General features: G+C 34.4%; 4 protein-coding genes across 9 annotated transcripts; 2 read left to right on the forward strand and 2 right to left on the reverse strand.

Moving 5' to 3' along the window:
* Positions 1–1,511: 1,511 nt before the first annotated feature.
* Positions 1,512–5,777, reverse strand: LOC110632645 (auxilin-related protein 2). Its single transcript, XM_058131096.1, has 8 exons — positions 5,314–5,777; positions 4,974–5,215; positions 4,742–4,880; positions 4,552–4,649; positions 3,627–3,692; positions 3,184–3,273; positions 2,159–2,335; positions 1,512–1,974 (listed from the first exon to the last, which is right to left on the reverse strand). The coding sequence occupies exons 1-8, from the start codon at positions 5,600–5,602 to the stop codon at positions 1,909–1,911; spliced, it is 1,167 nt and encodes a 388-aa protein (XP_057987079.1). The 5' UTR covers positions 5,603–5,777; the 3' UTR covers positions 1,512–1,908.
* An 821-nt stretch (positions 5,778–6,598) lies between these two features.
* Positions 6,599–7,408, reverse strand: LOC131171326 (uncharacterized). The gene has a single exon (XM_058131095.1). It carries the CDS (start codon positions 7,406–7,408, stop codon positions 6,857–6,859), a length of 552 nt encoding a protein of 183 aa, XP_057987078.1. The 3' UTR covers positions 6,599–6,856.
* Positions 7,409–8,343: 935 nt separating this feature from the next.
* Positions 8,344–10,483, forward strand: LOC110632639 (probable receptor-like protein kinase At1g11050). Its single transcript, XM_058131097.1, has one exon. The coding sequence runs from the start codon at positions 8,402–8,404 to the stop codon at positions 10,190–10,192; it is 1,791 nt and encodes a 596-aa protein (XP_057987080.1). The 5' UTR covers positions 8,344–8,401; the 3' UTR covers positions 10,193–10,483.
* Positions 10,484–11,393: 910 nt separating this feature from the next.
* Positions 11,394–14,425, forward strand: LOC110632651 (pentatricopeptide repeat-containing protein At1g77360, mitochondrial). 6 transcript variants are annotated; one of them, XM_058131101.1, is made up of 4 exons: positions 11,417–11,548; positions 12,091–12,137; positions 12,213–13,712; positions 14,078–14,425. In XM_058131101.1, exon 3 carries the CDS (start codon positions 12,221–12,223, stop codon positions 13,613–13,615), a length of 1,395 nt encoding a protein of 464 aa, XP_057987084.1. In that variant the 5' UTR covers positions 11,417–11,548; positions 12,091–12,137; positions 12,213–12,220; the 3' UTR covers positions 13,616–13,712; positions 14,078–14,425. The 6 variants fall into 6 exon arrangements, with proteins under 6 accessions (XP_057987081.1, XP_057987086.1, XP_057987083.1 ...); XM_058131098.1 differs by lacking the exon at positions 12,091–12,137 and having other exon boundaries at positions 11,394–11,548; positions 12,138–13,712; XM_058131103.1 differs by lacking the exons at positions 12,091–12,137; positions 14,078–14,425 and having other exon boundaries at positions 11,394–11,548; positions 12,138–13,332; positions 13,454–13,618.
* Positions 14,426–14,546: the final 121 nt, after the last annotated feature.

Consider the following 14,546-nt stretch of genomic DNA (forward strand, 5'->3'; position numbering starts at 1 on the left):
GAAATTAATTATTAAAAATTTCAAATGAATTTTCATTTAAATCAAACACTAAAATTTTAGATTTAGAAATGAATTCTATAAAATTTTGTGAAATTCATTTGTATCAAACACTACCTAAAAAATAAATATAAATCATAAATAAGTAGATTATATAGTATAATTAGACAAAAATAAATATATTTAAATTGATCAATTTAAAATTTGCATAACAATTAGGATCATTAGTTTTGTCTACTTATACATATAAAAATAAAATAATTTTTTTAAATTTAATTAAGATAAGAAGAGAAAGCTAATGAGAGATATATATACTCATAAAAAATAGAAAAAACAAAAGTATAAATTAAAAATATCTAATCTAATTTATGAAAATAATTATTATATTAACTTGTATTTAATTTTGCAATAATAATTACTAATTAAATTTTTATTTGTTGATACTAAAATTTAAATAATTAATTTTATATTTAACTCTTGATCATAATTTTGATATTTCAATTTAAATGATGATAAATAAATTATTATGAACCGATAAAAGATTTGAGGGCCATTTAATAAAAAAATTAAAATTTACTATACATATTAAAAAAAATTTTGTTTAAAGAATTCAAATTTTAACAGGCTCATCTGCAGTGAGTTAATTTTTTAAAATCTCGTATGAATTATATAAAAATGAGAATTTTATTAAAATTATAATAATTTTAATGGTGATCAAGGCTCCCTCTGTTTAATAAATTTTATAAATATTCGGCCAAGGCTCCCTCTGGCTACCCTTAATTCTGCCCCTTGCTAAGAATGACCTCCGGCCATGGTTGCTTCACGATGGAGTTGGTGTTTTGTATCTTTGTTAGCATCTTTGTATTTCTTGTTTGAGCTTTGTTCCACCATTTCCTTTTAAAAAAAAAAAAAAGAAAAGAAAAGAAAAAAAAAATCTGTAAACGTAACAGCGTTGTTCCAAATCCCAATCCAGCCAAGCCATTTCAAGTTTCTAGGCTTTACCAACTTCATCTTCTTCTCAAAAAAAATATTTGTATTTATACAGGTAATCTTTGATATGGTAAAGAACATGTCATTAATTACTTCTTTTCTCCAAGAAAAAATTATGTTCTGCAGCCATTAAAGTCACATCCTGCCAATGCCAAAGACTTGCTGGACTCCTCTTGCAGCTCCACCTTCCTGGATATGATCAGACCACGATCTTCTTGGCAATTTGTTCGATGCAAACACCCACAACAAAGGTGTTGACAGTGTAGGCGAAATCCTTGAAGAATTCTGGAAATGGGTCCATAATAGCTAAGTAAATTCGTAGAGAAGGCAGTGACTGCCGACACAGTTGTAACCCAAATAGGAAGGAAGAGGAAAAATCAATATGCAAACCGGTTATCTTCTCATTGCATGAAAATGGAGTTCAAACTCCAAGAAATTTATTGCCTTCAAGAAGCACAGCTAACCATTCAAAATACTTAATTGGCATGATTAATCATACAAGATTTATCAAGCACTACTGGATATAAACCAACGGACTTCACCTCTCATAAATAGGGGGATGCTCAAACAAAACCATTATCACAAACAAAAAGAATATATCTCGCAGCCCCTTTTAAAATTTTTAGAACAAAAAATCAGAGATTAAAAATCCTCACCACCAATGGAGAATGCATTGGCCGTTTGAACTTGCCATGGGGGATGATTCTATGAATGTTGTAAAGAATGTTTACAGAAACAACATTAATATACGACTTCATAAACAAACAAGCGAGCATCACTTTGCCTGGTCCGAAAGATTCAATCATAATGGAATTCATGTCATTATGGAAGCACATTGCACCCAAAGCTGTAGAATGGAACTGCATAAGCATCATTCACCCAAAACGGGAGTTCTGTTGCCAAATTGCGCACCACGAACAGTCAACAAGATGAATCATTAAAAGGTTTGTAAGAGAGTTCCTCCTTATTGAACTTGTTCCAAGCTTCCTGTTTTAAGGAAAAAACACAGTAGAATATGAGAGCCGAGGGCAACTAGAAACAAGGTGCAGCCTTCAAAAAGCTATAGCTGTAAAGCACATTGAAATAAAGAGGCAAGAATGCGTTTCCTTGTAAACACAATAAAATAAGTACTGTAATTTTTTCTTCAAATACTTTAAAATTGAAAGTGTACCTCGAGAATATCAAAAACCTTCTCAGCAGTATATTTTTGCTCAAGAGTGGCACCTTTCTGCTGAACCTTATCAGGATGGACACATAGTGTTGCCTTCCTATAAACTTTTTTCACCGAGGCAGATGTAATCAAATCTGTAAGTGAAACTGGCTCCCATCCACATTCAGGCCAAAGCACCTGTTCATAATTCCACAATTGAAGTAGATCTGTTGGTAACTACAGTTTATCTACAGTATGAACCATTATGCATACAAAGAAGGGAAAAATATATAGACAGTATCTTAACTTAAGGTATGCAACAAGTATCTAAACTTCAATTTGTAACACAAAACCCCTTAATCTTTAATTAAAATAACATAAGACCCTTTAGTAATCAATTTTTATATTATTTATGCTTACGTGATATTTATTAAATTGAAAAATTATATTTTCATAGATTGATGATTTTGGGTAAACAGATTCTAAGTTACTAGAGTATCGATTTATGCAATTAAATTTTTTTTCCAATAAGTGTCAAATTAACTAAGAAAGAATACAATTTTTAATCTGATAAGTGTTATGTCAATAAAAATAATTTAAAAACTAGCTACTGAATGTTATGGGGGTATTTATATTACTTAAATTAACGATTGAGGGGTTTTCTGTTACAAATTGAACTTTACGTACCTTACTGTTACATTGAGATACCATTTATGCAATTTACCCAATAAAGAGAAGCATAAATTCTTCAACATTCAAGAACATTTTCAAAAGTAAGAATGACAAACTAGCTCAAGAAAATAACAAAGTTCTCATAGGACTTTTAGTCTAGCACTGGCATAAATCTCATGCCACAGCATGTGAGATCAATGATCCATCAAGAAGAGAAGCAGAATTAGTCAAGTTAGCAAAGTTTCATATGCTTTAATTCTAGAACTCCTTTCAGTGTGGAAAATATCTAACAACTGACATGTTTTCTTACACACTAACATTTTGAGAAGCAGGAAAAAGATAAATATTTCAAAAGACACTGTTATATGGCGCACATGTTGCAATGATGATAACAATGCGCGCATGTTGCCTTCTTTCCCTGCAGCCCAGCGCTTCATCTCGGCATCCACTTTGTCAGCAATCCTCTGCAAATTAAGCTTAAATGTCAGTGCTATATGCATTAAAGACAAAACATGTGTCGGAAGACATAAACAAATATAAATAATATACCAGCCACCCTGCACCTCCTCACAGACAAGAACAAAGTAAGGAAATAACAAATATGCATACTTATAAATAAAAATATGACAGTGTGTATACACGAAAGCCATGACTATCGGCTTATCTTAAACTCATACACATAAATAAAAATATGCCAGTGTGTATACATGAAACCCATGACTCTCATCTTAAACTGAGATATATGCATGTTTGCGCACACACAGGCTCATTGGTGTGTCACGTGTTAGAAACAAATCAATATCAGTGCAACACTTACACGCCTCTCTGCTTGCTCTTGCTGAATTTGAAGGTCACGCTGGTTCATGTCAGCAACTGCTTTTGCCTATATGTTCAAAAATCCAAAAGTGAATCCCAGCAACAAAATATGAATAACCAAGGGCGGAGCTAGAAAAATTTTTTTGATGGGGCCAGTATTATATGAAAAAATTAATTAAAAAATGGTTTACACTATTGTCTATCATATTATGCATTCAAAAATTGCTATAATAGAGTGCAACTAAGCTATCATTTTTTTTTGAGAGAACTAATACTATAAAAATTTATTATATATATGATATGAAATATATATTTTAATATTTTACATTATCTCTAACATAATAAATTATTTTTAGAGGGGACCAACAATTAAAATAAAATGCTACCTATATATATATATCCTAAATGCTACCTATATATATATATATATATATATATATATATAATGATTTTAAAAGGCTTGGGGGGGCCAAGGCTACCCCTTGTCCCACCCTTGCCGCCGCCCCTGTGAATAACAAACTCAATTTTGGCAAAGCCCGCATGGAACTTAGGTTATATATTATAATCCAAACAGCAAACCCGCAATATCCAAAGGGTAATCTTACAGCACACTATGCTACTTAAATGAAATTTATGGCAGATGAAGTACATCAAATTTGTGATTCACAACCACTGAATTATTGAGCATATATACCTGGGGAAAAAAAAAAAAACTCTTTGTGCGCAGCATAATTCTCCTTTTCTTTTTTAGTTCTGTCATTCATTGGAAATTTTTGTTTCACCATTAAATTAATGAAGCTTAAAATCCAGATAACTAAAGAACTGCTTTCAGATAATACAAGAACCAAAAAATAACATAATCCATCCAAGATCATACGCCTAGTTACATCTAAGGAAAAGTGAGTGACAAGAGGGAAAACACACACCACTCGATCCTGGGTCCTCTGGTGTTGGCCCAATCTGGCTCTTTGTCTTTCTTCACTTTCCCCTTCAACTTCCTCAAATTCTCCAAATGACAAAGGATCTTTGCAAACAATAGTCATAATATTAGAGAGAAAAGATATGCATCAAAAGATAATCTGCAATGCTACAAATGAAAGTCAATTTGGAACCAACCTCCAAATATTGAAGAAAAATCATCAACTATATTTGTTGTAGAAGAACCTTTCCTTATGCTGGATGAGACACCATTAGACTTTCTCTGGGCTACTGCACCCTCTCCTTTGTTGTTTATCTTTGCATCAAATAAAGGATCCTAACAGATGCAGAAGGAATCAGATTATCAGATAAAATATGCTGCTGGCATTGCATAAATCATTTACTTTATAATTTATCTCAACTGTCTCACCGAAGTTGTAGTCCTTGACTTTGGTACATTGCTGGATCGAGAACCCACACCAAAAAAGGATTCTAGATCATCTGCACTCTTTTGGTGATTCTTCTGTGCAGAATCTTCAGCTTCTTTATATTTACTTGCTTTTGCAGTTTGTCTCTCCCTTGCTCCCCTTGAGCATATATTGACATTATTTTGCATCCTGCCCATAGCAAAACCTTCAAGTTCATCTATGGAAGATACATTTGAACCTTTAACTGCTCATGAAGTATTGCACTATTAATGTTATGACAAGAATAAGAAAAGGAAGAGTTTCATGTTGACCCATTATTTCCATTTAAGAATGCAAAATAACCTTTGTTACTCTTCAACACTTGTCCTGGTTTTGGAGGGGGCCTTCGTGCAGAGATGTTTGATGAACCAAGTCGATTTGTGCTTCCCGAAAGGTTGAACTTACTGAATTCTTCCAGTGGGTCTGTAAATGTCAATTTTGTTGTGGTTGAAGTTGATTCTAATATTACAAAAGGGTCATCTGCTGAGGTGAATGCCAATTCATTCATCCCTGTATTTGCTCTGGCAAAAAGGGTAATGACAATAGTAAAGGCATATATTTTTGAGCCATAACAATACAGTGAAAGGGTCATCCTGATAACATCTAAAGGACAAAATTAGACTGACCAGTTAACTCACTAATACATTTTGGAAGTTTAAGGTAAGAGAAATCGGTTGACCAGTTACAAAAATACCTCTGGATCAAAATTTAGGGAATTAAGCTACCATCTGAGACTCTGGCAAAAAAAAAAAAAACACTCTACCACCTCAGAGTTTTTGAGTGTAAGTGTGACAAACAGTCCCCTAAGTTACTTGCAAGGCTAATATGAGACATTGATTGAATAAGAAAATGCAGAAAATTGGACATAATACGGTGCAAGACACACATAAAGCGTTTGAAGGAAACCTAACTAAATTCTCCATCTTTTTTAATAATTTATATAAGAACAAATGATTCATGCATTCTAACCAAGTTGATACATTCAACAAACAAAACCAAAATGGTGAATTGAAGAACCAACTGGAGATTTCTTAATTGGCACATTAGGACATATTTTCAGGTGAACATCATGAGTTCAACACCACGGGAAAAATCCCAAAGAACCAAAATCGCACAAAACACACATACTATCGCACCCCCATTCAGAGAAGAGAGAGTCATAAATGATGCTCCAAAATACAAAAGACAGGCTACAAAATATGGGGTTCAAAAAAGCATGCAATAGATACGTTCTGGCTCTAGACTTAAACATCATATCACCCACGCTATAGAATAAACTCACTCCACTGCAAAAATGTAAAGAGTGGCTGCTTTTAGCAAATGTATGTGATGTCATAAAAATAAGGATAATACTACTACAGTAAGGCATGGAGAAGACTATAACAGCTAATCCAAAATATTATATGTCGAATCAGGCAGCTACTCAATCAAGAAAACTTTCATAAAAAAAGCTGACAATCTAATTGCCTTTATCCTTGAAGTAAAAGGAACTTCATACACAGAAGATTCATGAATAAGAAATTTTGCTTATAATAAATGGCATGCATTTGCTTCAATACAATCCACAGAACAATGCGGAACATCACAATGAACTCCCATCACAATTCTCGTACGTCATTAAATTTAATCAGAACCCTTCTCTTAAAGTAATTAAGTTCCCTGATAATCCAAAAGCTAATCCTTCTCCCGGAAATAAATAAAAATATTAATAAACTAAAGCATTGGCATTTAACAAATAAAACAAAACAATCAATTAACTAATCAGTGAAATAAAACTTTCATAGAACACACAGTCACATGCCCCTCCTTTGATAAGTTGCTTGAACCAAACCCAGGTATCAAAGCATCAAAACCTGCAGATCCATTCCGGCTTTCTTCGTTTTTCCGCCAAAGGTCCCAAGCAAGTCATCAATCGGTGCAGTTTGCTTCGGCTTAGAGGCAAAGGACCCAAAAATATCATCGTTATAAATGGAATTCGAGCTGTTGAACCCACCCAATATATCGCCATCAGATGACAATTTAGCACTCGAGTAATTAGAATTAGAGAATATGGAATCGTAATCAAAAGAAGACCCAGGGCCATTCTTAGTCGTTTGCCTTGAGTTATTTTGGAAGACACCAAAATGTCAAAACCATCATCTAAACCACCAAACTTCAGGGATTTTTGACTGCTATAAAGAGTTTCATGATCATAAAAAAAATACCCATTAACTGAATTGGAATTTTGGGAAGATCTCGAAGAATATGAAGACGAGTTTTGGTCTAAGATTGAATTTGAAGCGAAATTTCGGGCTCGGGCACTGGTGGTGTTATTGGGTGGTTTCCAAGCGGCCATCCGAGCCAATTTGCCTTGCTGTTTTAATCCAAAACTCTCTGTTAAGACACCAACCTCGTCCATATTAAGAAACAACACAAACGAAGCTATATATTTGAGCTATAAACAAAAGACTTTGAAACGATTTAACTGTTCAGAACATAAATTTCAGAAAAAAGGCGCTTGTGTTTGATCTAGTAACAGAAACAGAATATAAAAATGCACAGAAGCTAATGAAACTTAAATGAATTGAAGCAAAGAAAAGGACATTTGAAAACAGAGAGTTGCTTTTTCTTTTGTTCTTGTTAATTGTTTTGTTTGTTTGAAATGAATGAAAATGAGAAGGAAAATAAAAGGCGGGAGTTGAATGATAAAGAAAAATGGAGGAGAAAAAAATTTTCCGGGATCTTGTAAGAGGAAATTTCGATTTCAGGGTTCTCTCTCCCTCGCACCCTGTTCTGTGTGGTCGTTGGTGCGGAAGCAGTAGCGGGTCAATGTATCCCATTTTTATAGGAAAAAAAATGTAATTTATTAAATAAAAATAAATCATTCATGTTAATTTTATATATATATATATATATATATATATATATATATATATATATATATATATATATAATTTGTTCACCAGTGGGGTTAATTTACATTAATGTTATAAATTGTTTTTATGAGATAAGAAAATGATTTTGGAAAAATAAAATAAAATAAAATTTAAGATTCCAATAAATGATATAAAAAAAAAAAAGACAACTTGTTACGTACTTGGGAGCCAAAGAAATAATTTCATGAACTTGCTTTTTGCAGGCATGGCTGTGTCTATGCGACTGTAGTCCATTTCAATTCCAGGCAACAGATAACTCTTGGAAATCTCACGGAAACCTCCAGCTTTTGGTTCTCTTCTTCTCCCCCCGGGTCTTAACCTTTGACCAACAACAAATTTGCCATTTTTCTGACTATGACGAGCCTGCCATTGTTGATTCCTTTTAACTGCTCCACCAAATAACTCCAACTTTATATGCTTCTTGTTTTTGCTATTCCTCCATTACCCTGGACGACAATACCACAAATGAACTGAACATGGGCAACAATTTTTTCTCTTCCTCCTTTCTCTTTTTCTTCTTCTTCATTTCCTCCATTGATTCCAGTTCAGCCTCTTCTTCTTGTCCGTTTGATCTCAGCTATGTTGAAACCACCCCATGGGACTCCTCTGCGTGTCGCAAGCCTGATGAGGGACATTGCTGCTTCACTCTTCTCAGCCTTTTTGGCATGGGAATAGCCCAGCATCTTAGAGAGACCTCCATGTTTCAACTGCCTAATTCAAATGCTTCCTCTTCTTGCCTCTCTGATTTTCATGCCAAGCTTTCTGCTATGTCCATTGACCCATCATTAGTCCCTTTCTGCTTCAACAACTCTAATCAATTTGTTGTTAACGCTTCTAGTTGTGTTGGAATTGTTACTACCCGAGATTGGACGGAGAAAGTAGGTCCAATAACCTCTTTGCAGACGTCTTGTAAAGGAGATGTTTCGGGACTCGCCCAGTGCAGCTCATGTCTTGATGCTGGCCAAAAGGTGACTTCCCAGTTAATGGGTCTAGACCCAAATGCCAATTCAAAATGCTTTTACTTCACTTGTTTGTATGCTGCTGCAATTGTTAATGAGTTTGGTCCTATGGATCCTAGAACAGCTGGTTGTATGCTAGGCTTGCCATTGACAGGCTCATCAATTAAAAATCGATCCAAAAAATTCAGCAAAGATAGATCTCTCAAATTGGTTTTCGCATTCACAGGTGCTGTCATTGGTGCTTTACTTGCTTTTGGACTAATTCTTTGGTACAGGAGATGGCATAAGAAGAGGAAGCTTAATGCTTCACATGAGCATTATGCGAGCAGTTTCAGGGCCAGTGTGTTGCCTAACTCTGGTGCAAAATGGTTTAACTTATCAGAACTTGAACGAGCTACTAATGGATTTTCGCAGAGGAATTTCATTGGACAAGGCACATATGGGCTTGTGTACAAAGGCAATCTAGCAGATGGAACTACAGTTGCAGTGAAACAAATGCAGGATTTGGATTCACGGGGAGATGAAGAATTCTCCAATGAGGTTGAGATTATAAGCAAAATTAGGCATAGGAATCTTCTTTCTCTTCGAGGGTGCTGCGTTACAAGCGATATCTTGAAAGGTAAAAGGAGATATCTTGTTTATGATTTTATGTCTAATGGTAGTCTCAGTGACCATTTGTCCAGCAACCAAAGCAGGAAGCAATTGACTTGGCCTCAGAGAAAAAACATTATCCTGGACGTGGCCAAAGGACTTGCTTACCTGCACTATGGTCTCAAACCTGCAATTTATCACCGAGACATCAAGACAACAAACATACTATTGGACCTGGAAATGAAAGCAAAAGTTGCAGATTTCGGGTTGGCTAAGCAAAGCTTGGAAGGTCAGTCACATGTCAGCACAAGGGTGCAAGGTACACATGGCTATTTAGCACCTGAGTATGCTCTATATGGTCACTTAACAGAGAAAAGTGATGTATATAGCTTTGGAATTGTGATTCTTGAAATTATGAGCGGAAGAAAGGTGCTTGATACATCAAATTCTTCATTTCTTTTGATTACGGATTGGGCATGGACACTAGCAAAATCTGGAAATATAGAGCAAATATTTGATGAGTCGATAAGGGAGCAGGGACCAAAGGGGGTGATGGAAAGATTTGTTCTTGTTGGGATTCTCTGTGCACATGTAATGGTGGCATTTAGACCTACCACTGCAAATGCTCTTAGAATGTTAGAGGGTGATATTGACATCCCAACATTACCTGACCGACCAATGCCGCTCAGCCATGAAGCATTTAGATCCTCTTTCTAGTGTAATGATAGTTCAACAGCAATTGAAAGATCAAAAATCAATAGCAGTTCCAGTATAAGCATAGTGTAGATCATAGAACAGTCTCTGCAGGGATAAGATTAATTAAATGAAAGTTCTTGGATTTGATCAATATTTGTTTGTTCAGAAAGTTTGAAATTTACAATCTCCAGCCAACCTTGAAATCAAATTTTCAAATCAGACATTCAAAGATGGCTAGTCCATGTATTTTTTTTCGTTGTACTCATAATTTTAAATTATTTTCATACTATAACAATCAAAGATAGAAGGCAATGTTATTGGAAAAGAGAACAATTAACCATATTTGCTATGAATATTCAATTAAACACAGTTTATAAATATATTCTTTTTTTAATTTTGAATGATTTAAAATTGTAATTATATTAATAAAAATTGAGATTTTTAATCGACGATTTTTGACTTTTTTGAAGATTAATCTCTTCGGGATTCTTGGTTATTTCTTTCAACAATGCTTTTTTAATGAGTCTTACCACTACACTCGAGATTTGTTGATCAATTTTTAGCTTAAATGGGTAAAAATATATATATATTTTTTGAATTTATATATATATATTTATCTTGCGTGAAAAAATCAATTTTTTTCTTTTTCTTTTTAAATTTTAAATTTCAACTCTCTAATTAAGTGAGACAAATGTAACGATGGAAAAGAAAAAGCAAAAATAATATGATGGTAAATGTATTTTTTTAATATAAAAAATTAGATAAATTTAAACAATTGTCTCTGAACTTATACGGTTGTAATATTATAGTTTTTCAACTTTAAAATGTAACATAAAACCCCATAAACTTTCAAATTTTACACAGTAAAATTCCTCTAACTTTCAATTATTGATTTTTCAGTTAGAAACTAATATGAACAGCTCCCACAATTATTCTGTTTATAGAAAGGAGAATGATTCAATTTACATATGAGTTGAGAGAGAAAAGAGAAATACTAACTAAACTCCATACTGAAACTGTCAAAGTCAACAGCGTCTAACTGAAAAATCGGTGATTAGATATAAGATTTTATTGTGCAAAATATAAAAGTTGATAGGATTTTATGTTACATTTTTAAATTGAATGATTATAATATTACAATTAGATAAGTTTAGAGATGGTTATTAAAATTTATCAAAAGACTAAAAAAGGAACTTTCATTCTCTCATCTATTACTTTGCATATGAATTATTTTCTAATAATGCACAAAGGATAAATGTAACAAATACTACGTCGTTTCACACCAGGCAAAACGCTTTTATGAATGCGCTCTCTGTGGCATCAGATGGTTCGTTGAACTGCATCTGGAAGACGACGTTCCAAGCCTCTCTCTTTCTGGTAAGTTAACTTTGTTTCGATGTCTCTCTCTACTGCTTCTTGTTGTTCAAATTGCTCAATTGGAGCGATTCATTTTAAAAATTTTTTCAGCACGGGGGGAGTGTTCCTTCCTTCCCAGAAGAAGAAGAAAAAGTTCTCTTCTGTTTCAGTTCCTTTCCAATCTATTAGCTTGCTGTTATTCATATATATATTTCCAGCTTAAGATGTTACTTGTGTTTGTATAATTTGGCTATATACAAGTGCTTACCACATTGAATGTTGAGCTTTGGTTTTAAACTGTGTGGTACCTGTTCGATAAAAGACCTCAATCAATTTTTATAAAATGGGTATGGAGGGAATTGATGCCTCTGAATTTCAGAAAATTGCTGATGATTCTGCAGTGATGTAATGGTCAACTATAAACTTTGTACGGTGTAGGCCAGATAATTTTTGAAATAACTTGCTGTAAAATGTGGCCTGGGATGAACTACCTAGCTTTTCATAATTTTACCTTGTAATTTGGTATATGTAACAAATTTTAATTTTAAATTTTTGGGTTTCAGTCGTATTTTTGTAACAGACTAGTTTTGTGGCTGCCCTGCTTTTTCAGGTAGAGATTGCTGATCCTCTGTTTGTTTCCTTGATATGAGTAGAATTATTAAACATTCAAACAATTTATCTTCAGGATGGTGTATGTTAGCAAGAAGGTACAGTTCAAGTAAACCCACCACTGAAATCTCAGATGCAACAAAAAAGATATGTAAAATCATGATGTCCTCCCCAGCAGTAACTCTTGATACTGCCCTTGACCAAAATGGTATTAGGGTCTCACCAGAAATAGTTGAGGATGTCCTCAAGAAATTTGAGAATGCTGGTATGGTGGCTTATCGATTCTTTGAATGGGCAGAGAAGCAACAGCATTATACACATAGTATTAGGGCTTATCACACAATGATAGAGTCTCTGGCCAAAATAAGGCAGTATCAGATCATGTGGGATCTTGTAAATGAGATGAGGAGAAAGAGAATGCTAAATGTTGAAACATTCTGTATCATTATGAGAAAGTATGCTAGGGCTCAAAAGCTGGAGGAAGCTGTTTACACTTTTAATGTCATGGAAAAGTACGATGTGCCCCCAAACTTAGTGGCATTCAATGGCTTGCTTAGTGCTTTATGCAAATCTAAGAATGTGAGGAAAGCTCAAGAGATTTTTGACCTTATGAAGGAACAATTTGTCCCTGACTCAAAAACGTACAGTATCTTGATTGAGGGATGGGGAAAGGCTCCAAATCTGCCCAAGGCAAGGGAAATTTTCAGAGAGATGGTTGACGCAGGTTGCCAGCCTGATATCGTGACTTATGGTATCATGGTGGATGTTCTTTGCAAGGCTGGAAGGGTTGATGAAGCCCTTGGAATTATCAAGGAAATGGATTCCATGGATTTTAAGCCAACATCATTTATTTACAGTATTCTGGTTCACACATATGGGATAGAAAACCAGATAGAAGATGCTGTTGATACATTCCTAAGGATGGAAAAGAATGGAATCAAAGCTGATGTGGTTGTATATAATGCTCTGATTGGCGCTTTCTGTAAAGTAAACAAGTTTAAGAATGTGTACAGGGTCTTGAATGAGATGGATTGCAAGGGTGTGAAACCCAATTCAAGAACATTAAATATCATTATGAATGGTTTAATTGGCCGTCAAGAGACTGATGAGGCTTTCAGGGTGTTCCGCAGGATGAGCAGGCTATGTGAACCAGATGCAGACACATTTACTATGATGATAAAAATGTTCTGTGAAAGGTATGAGTTGCAGAATGCTCTTAAGGTGTGGAAATATATGCAAAAGAAGCAATTTGTTCCAAGCATGCACACTTTTTCAGTGCTCATAAATAGCCTATGTGACATGGGTGATGTTTCTCAGGCTTGTGTCTTGTTAGAAGATATGATAGAAAAAGGAATTCGGCCTCCAGGCAAGACATTTGGAAGGTTAAGGCATTTGCTTATAAAGGAAGGAAGAGAAGATGTATTGAAATTTCTTCAGGAGAAAATCAACATCCTGGTCAAGGAGCCCTTATGGGATTGATGAACCATGTTCAATGAACTAAAAGGCCATACATTATGTTGATCCAGCCGTGAGAAGATTATTCATGGACTTTAACAGCAAAGATCAGTTTGTGCAGGTCGTTTTTTTCCTTTACCCTTAATTTTTGGGTCACGTTGTTATTTCTGGATTTCCATGCTTGCTTAACCTCCATTGTCTAAACTGTAAGTTTAGCATTTTTTTAGGTTACAGTAATACTCTTTAGAACTGTGGGATCATAGAATCCTTGTGCCCTTTTAAGACATGGAAGCTTAATAGAGGTTACGGTAATAAGTTTAGCTTTCGGCTGGTTCTTTGAGTTAGGACCCATGTGTTGTGTATTTGTACTATTGGGCTGAGCAAGCCTTTTTTTTTTATTAATGAATATGTATATCTATTCGCAAAAAAAAAAAAAAAAAAATGGATCACTCAAATAATTCACTGAAAGTGGACTTGAATTTGCAGGGACAACTGATGTAGGGAAATGAAGCTGATAAAGAGTCCAAGAATTCTTCTTTGATCTTCCATCAAGGAAAACATGCTACTGCTGGAAGTGCCACATGGAAGAAGAGGTTTGGCAGCTCTAGTGATGCGGCAAAAGAACTCCAGTGCTATGGACTAATGGGAAAACAATAAGGGATGAAAATTTTCCTCGTGACACAGTGAATATGTAATTTGTGGTGAGGCAAATTGAGGCTCCCTAGAAGCCGTGCCTTTTCTCAAAGCGAAATCGATTGTATAGCTTACACATACCTGTTAAAAGAGGTGTGGAATTTGGTTTTATTTATCTAAGTTGGCCATTTGATTTGATTACTTTTTATGAAGTTATTTATATTCATCAATCAATAAATATTCATTGAAAAATTATTAACAATTAGTTTAGCCCTTTGCGTTTCATTGTAATGGAGAGATAGGGATGGAGGTTAGATATTTT

Source organism: Hevea brasiliensis, chromosome 12 (genome assembly GCF_030052815.1).
Source record: "Hevea brasiliensis isolate MT/VB/25A 57/8 chromosome 12, ASM3005281v1, whole genome shotgun sequence".
NCBI classification, from domain to species: Eukaryota; Viridiplantae; Streptophyta; class Magnoliopsida; order Malpighiales; family Euphorbiaceae; genus Hevea; species Hevea brasiliensis.

Bases quoted from the DNA above. Each gene is read 5' to 3' on its own strand.
- LOC110632645 (XM_058131096.1), bottom strand. From the start codon at position 5,602: ATGACCCTTTCACTGTATTGTTATGGCTCAAAAATATATGCCTTTACT. The intron at 4,650-4,741 runs GTTGGTTCCAAA...TTGTTTGCAAAG, and splicing joins TTTTTCTTCAATATTTGGAG to ATCCTTTGTCATTTGGAGAA. The intron at 3,274-3,626 runs GTAAGTGTTGCA...CTTAATTTGCAG, and splicing joins AAGAGCAAGCAGAGAGGCGT to AGGATTGCTGACAAAGTGGA.
- LOC131171326 (XM_058131095.1), bottom strand. From the start codon at position 7,408: ATGGACGAGGTTGGTGTCTTAACAGAGAGTTTTGGATTAAAACAGCAA.
- LOC110632639 (XM_058131097.1), top strand. From the start codon at position 8,402: ATGGGCAACAATTTTTTCTCTTCCTCCTTTCTCTTTTTCTTCTTCTTC.
- LOC110632651 (XM_058131098.1), top strand. From the start codon at position 12,173: ATGAGTAGAATTATTAAACATTCAAACAATTTATCTTCAGGATGGTGT.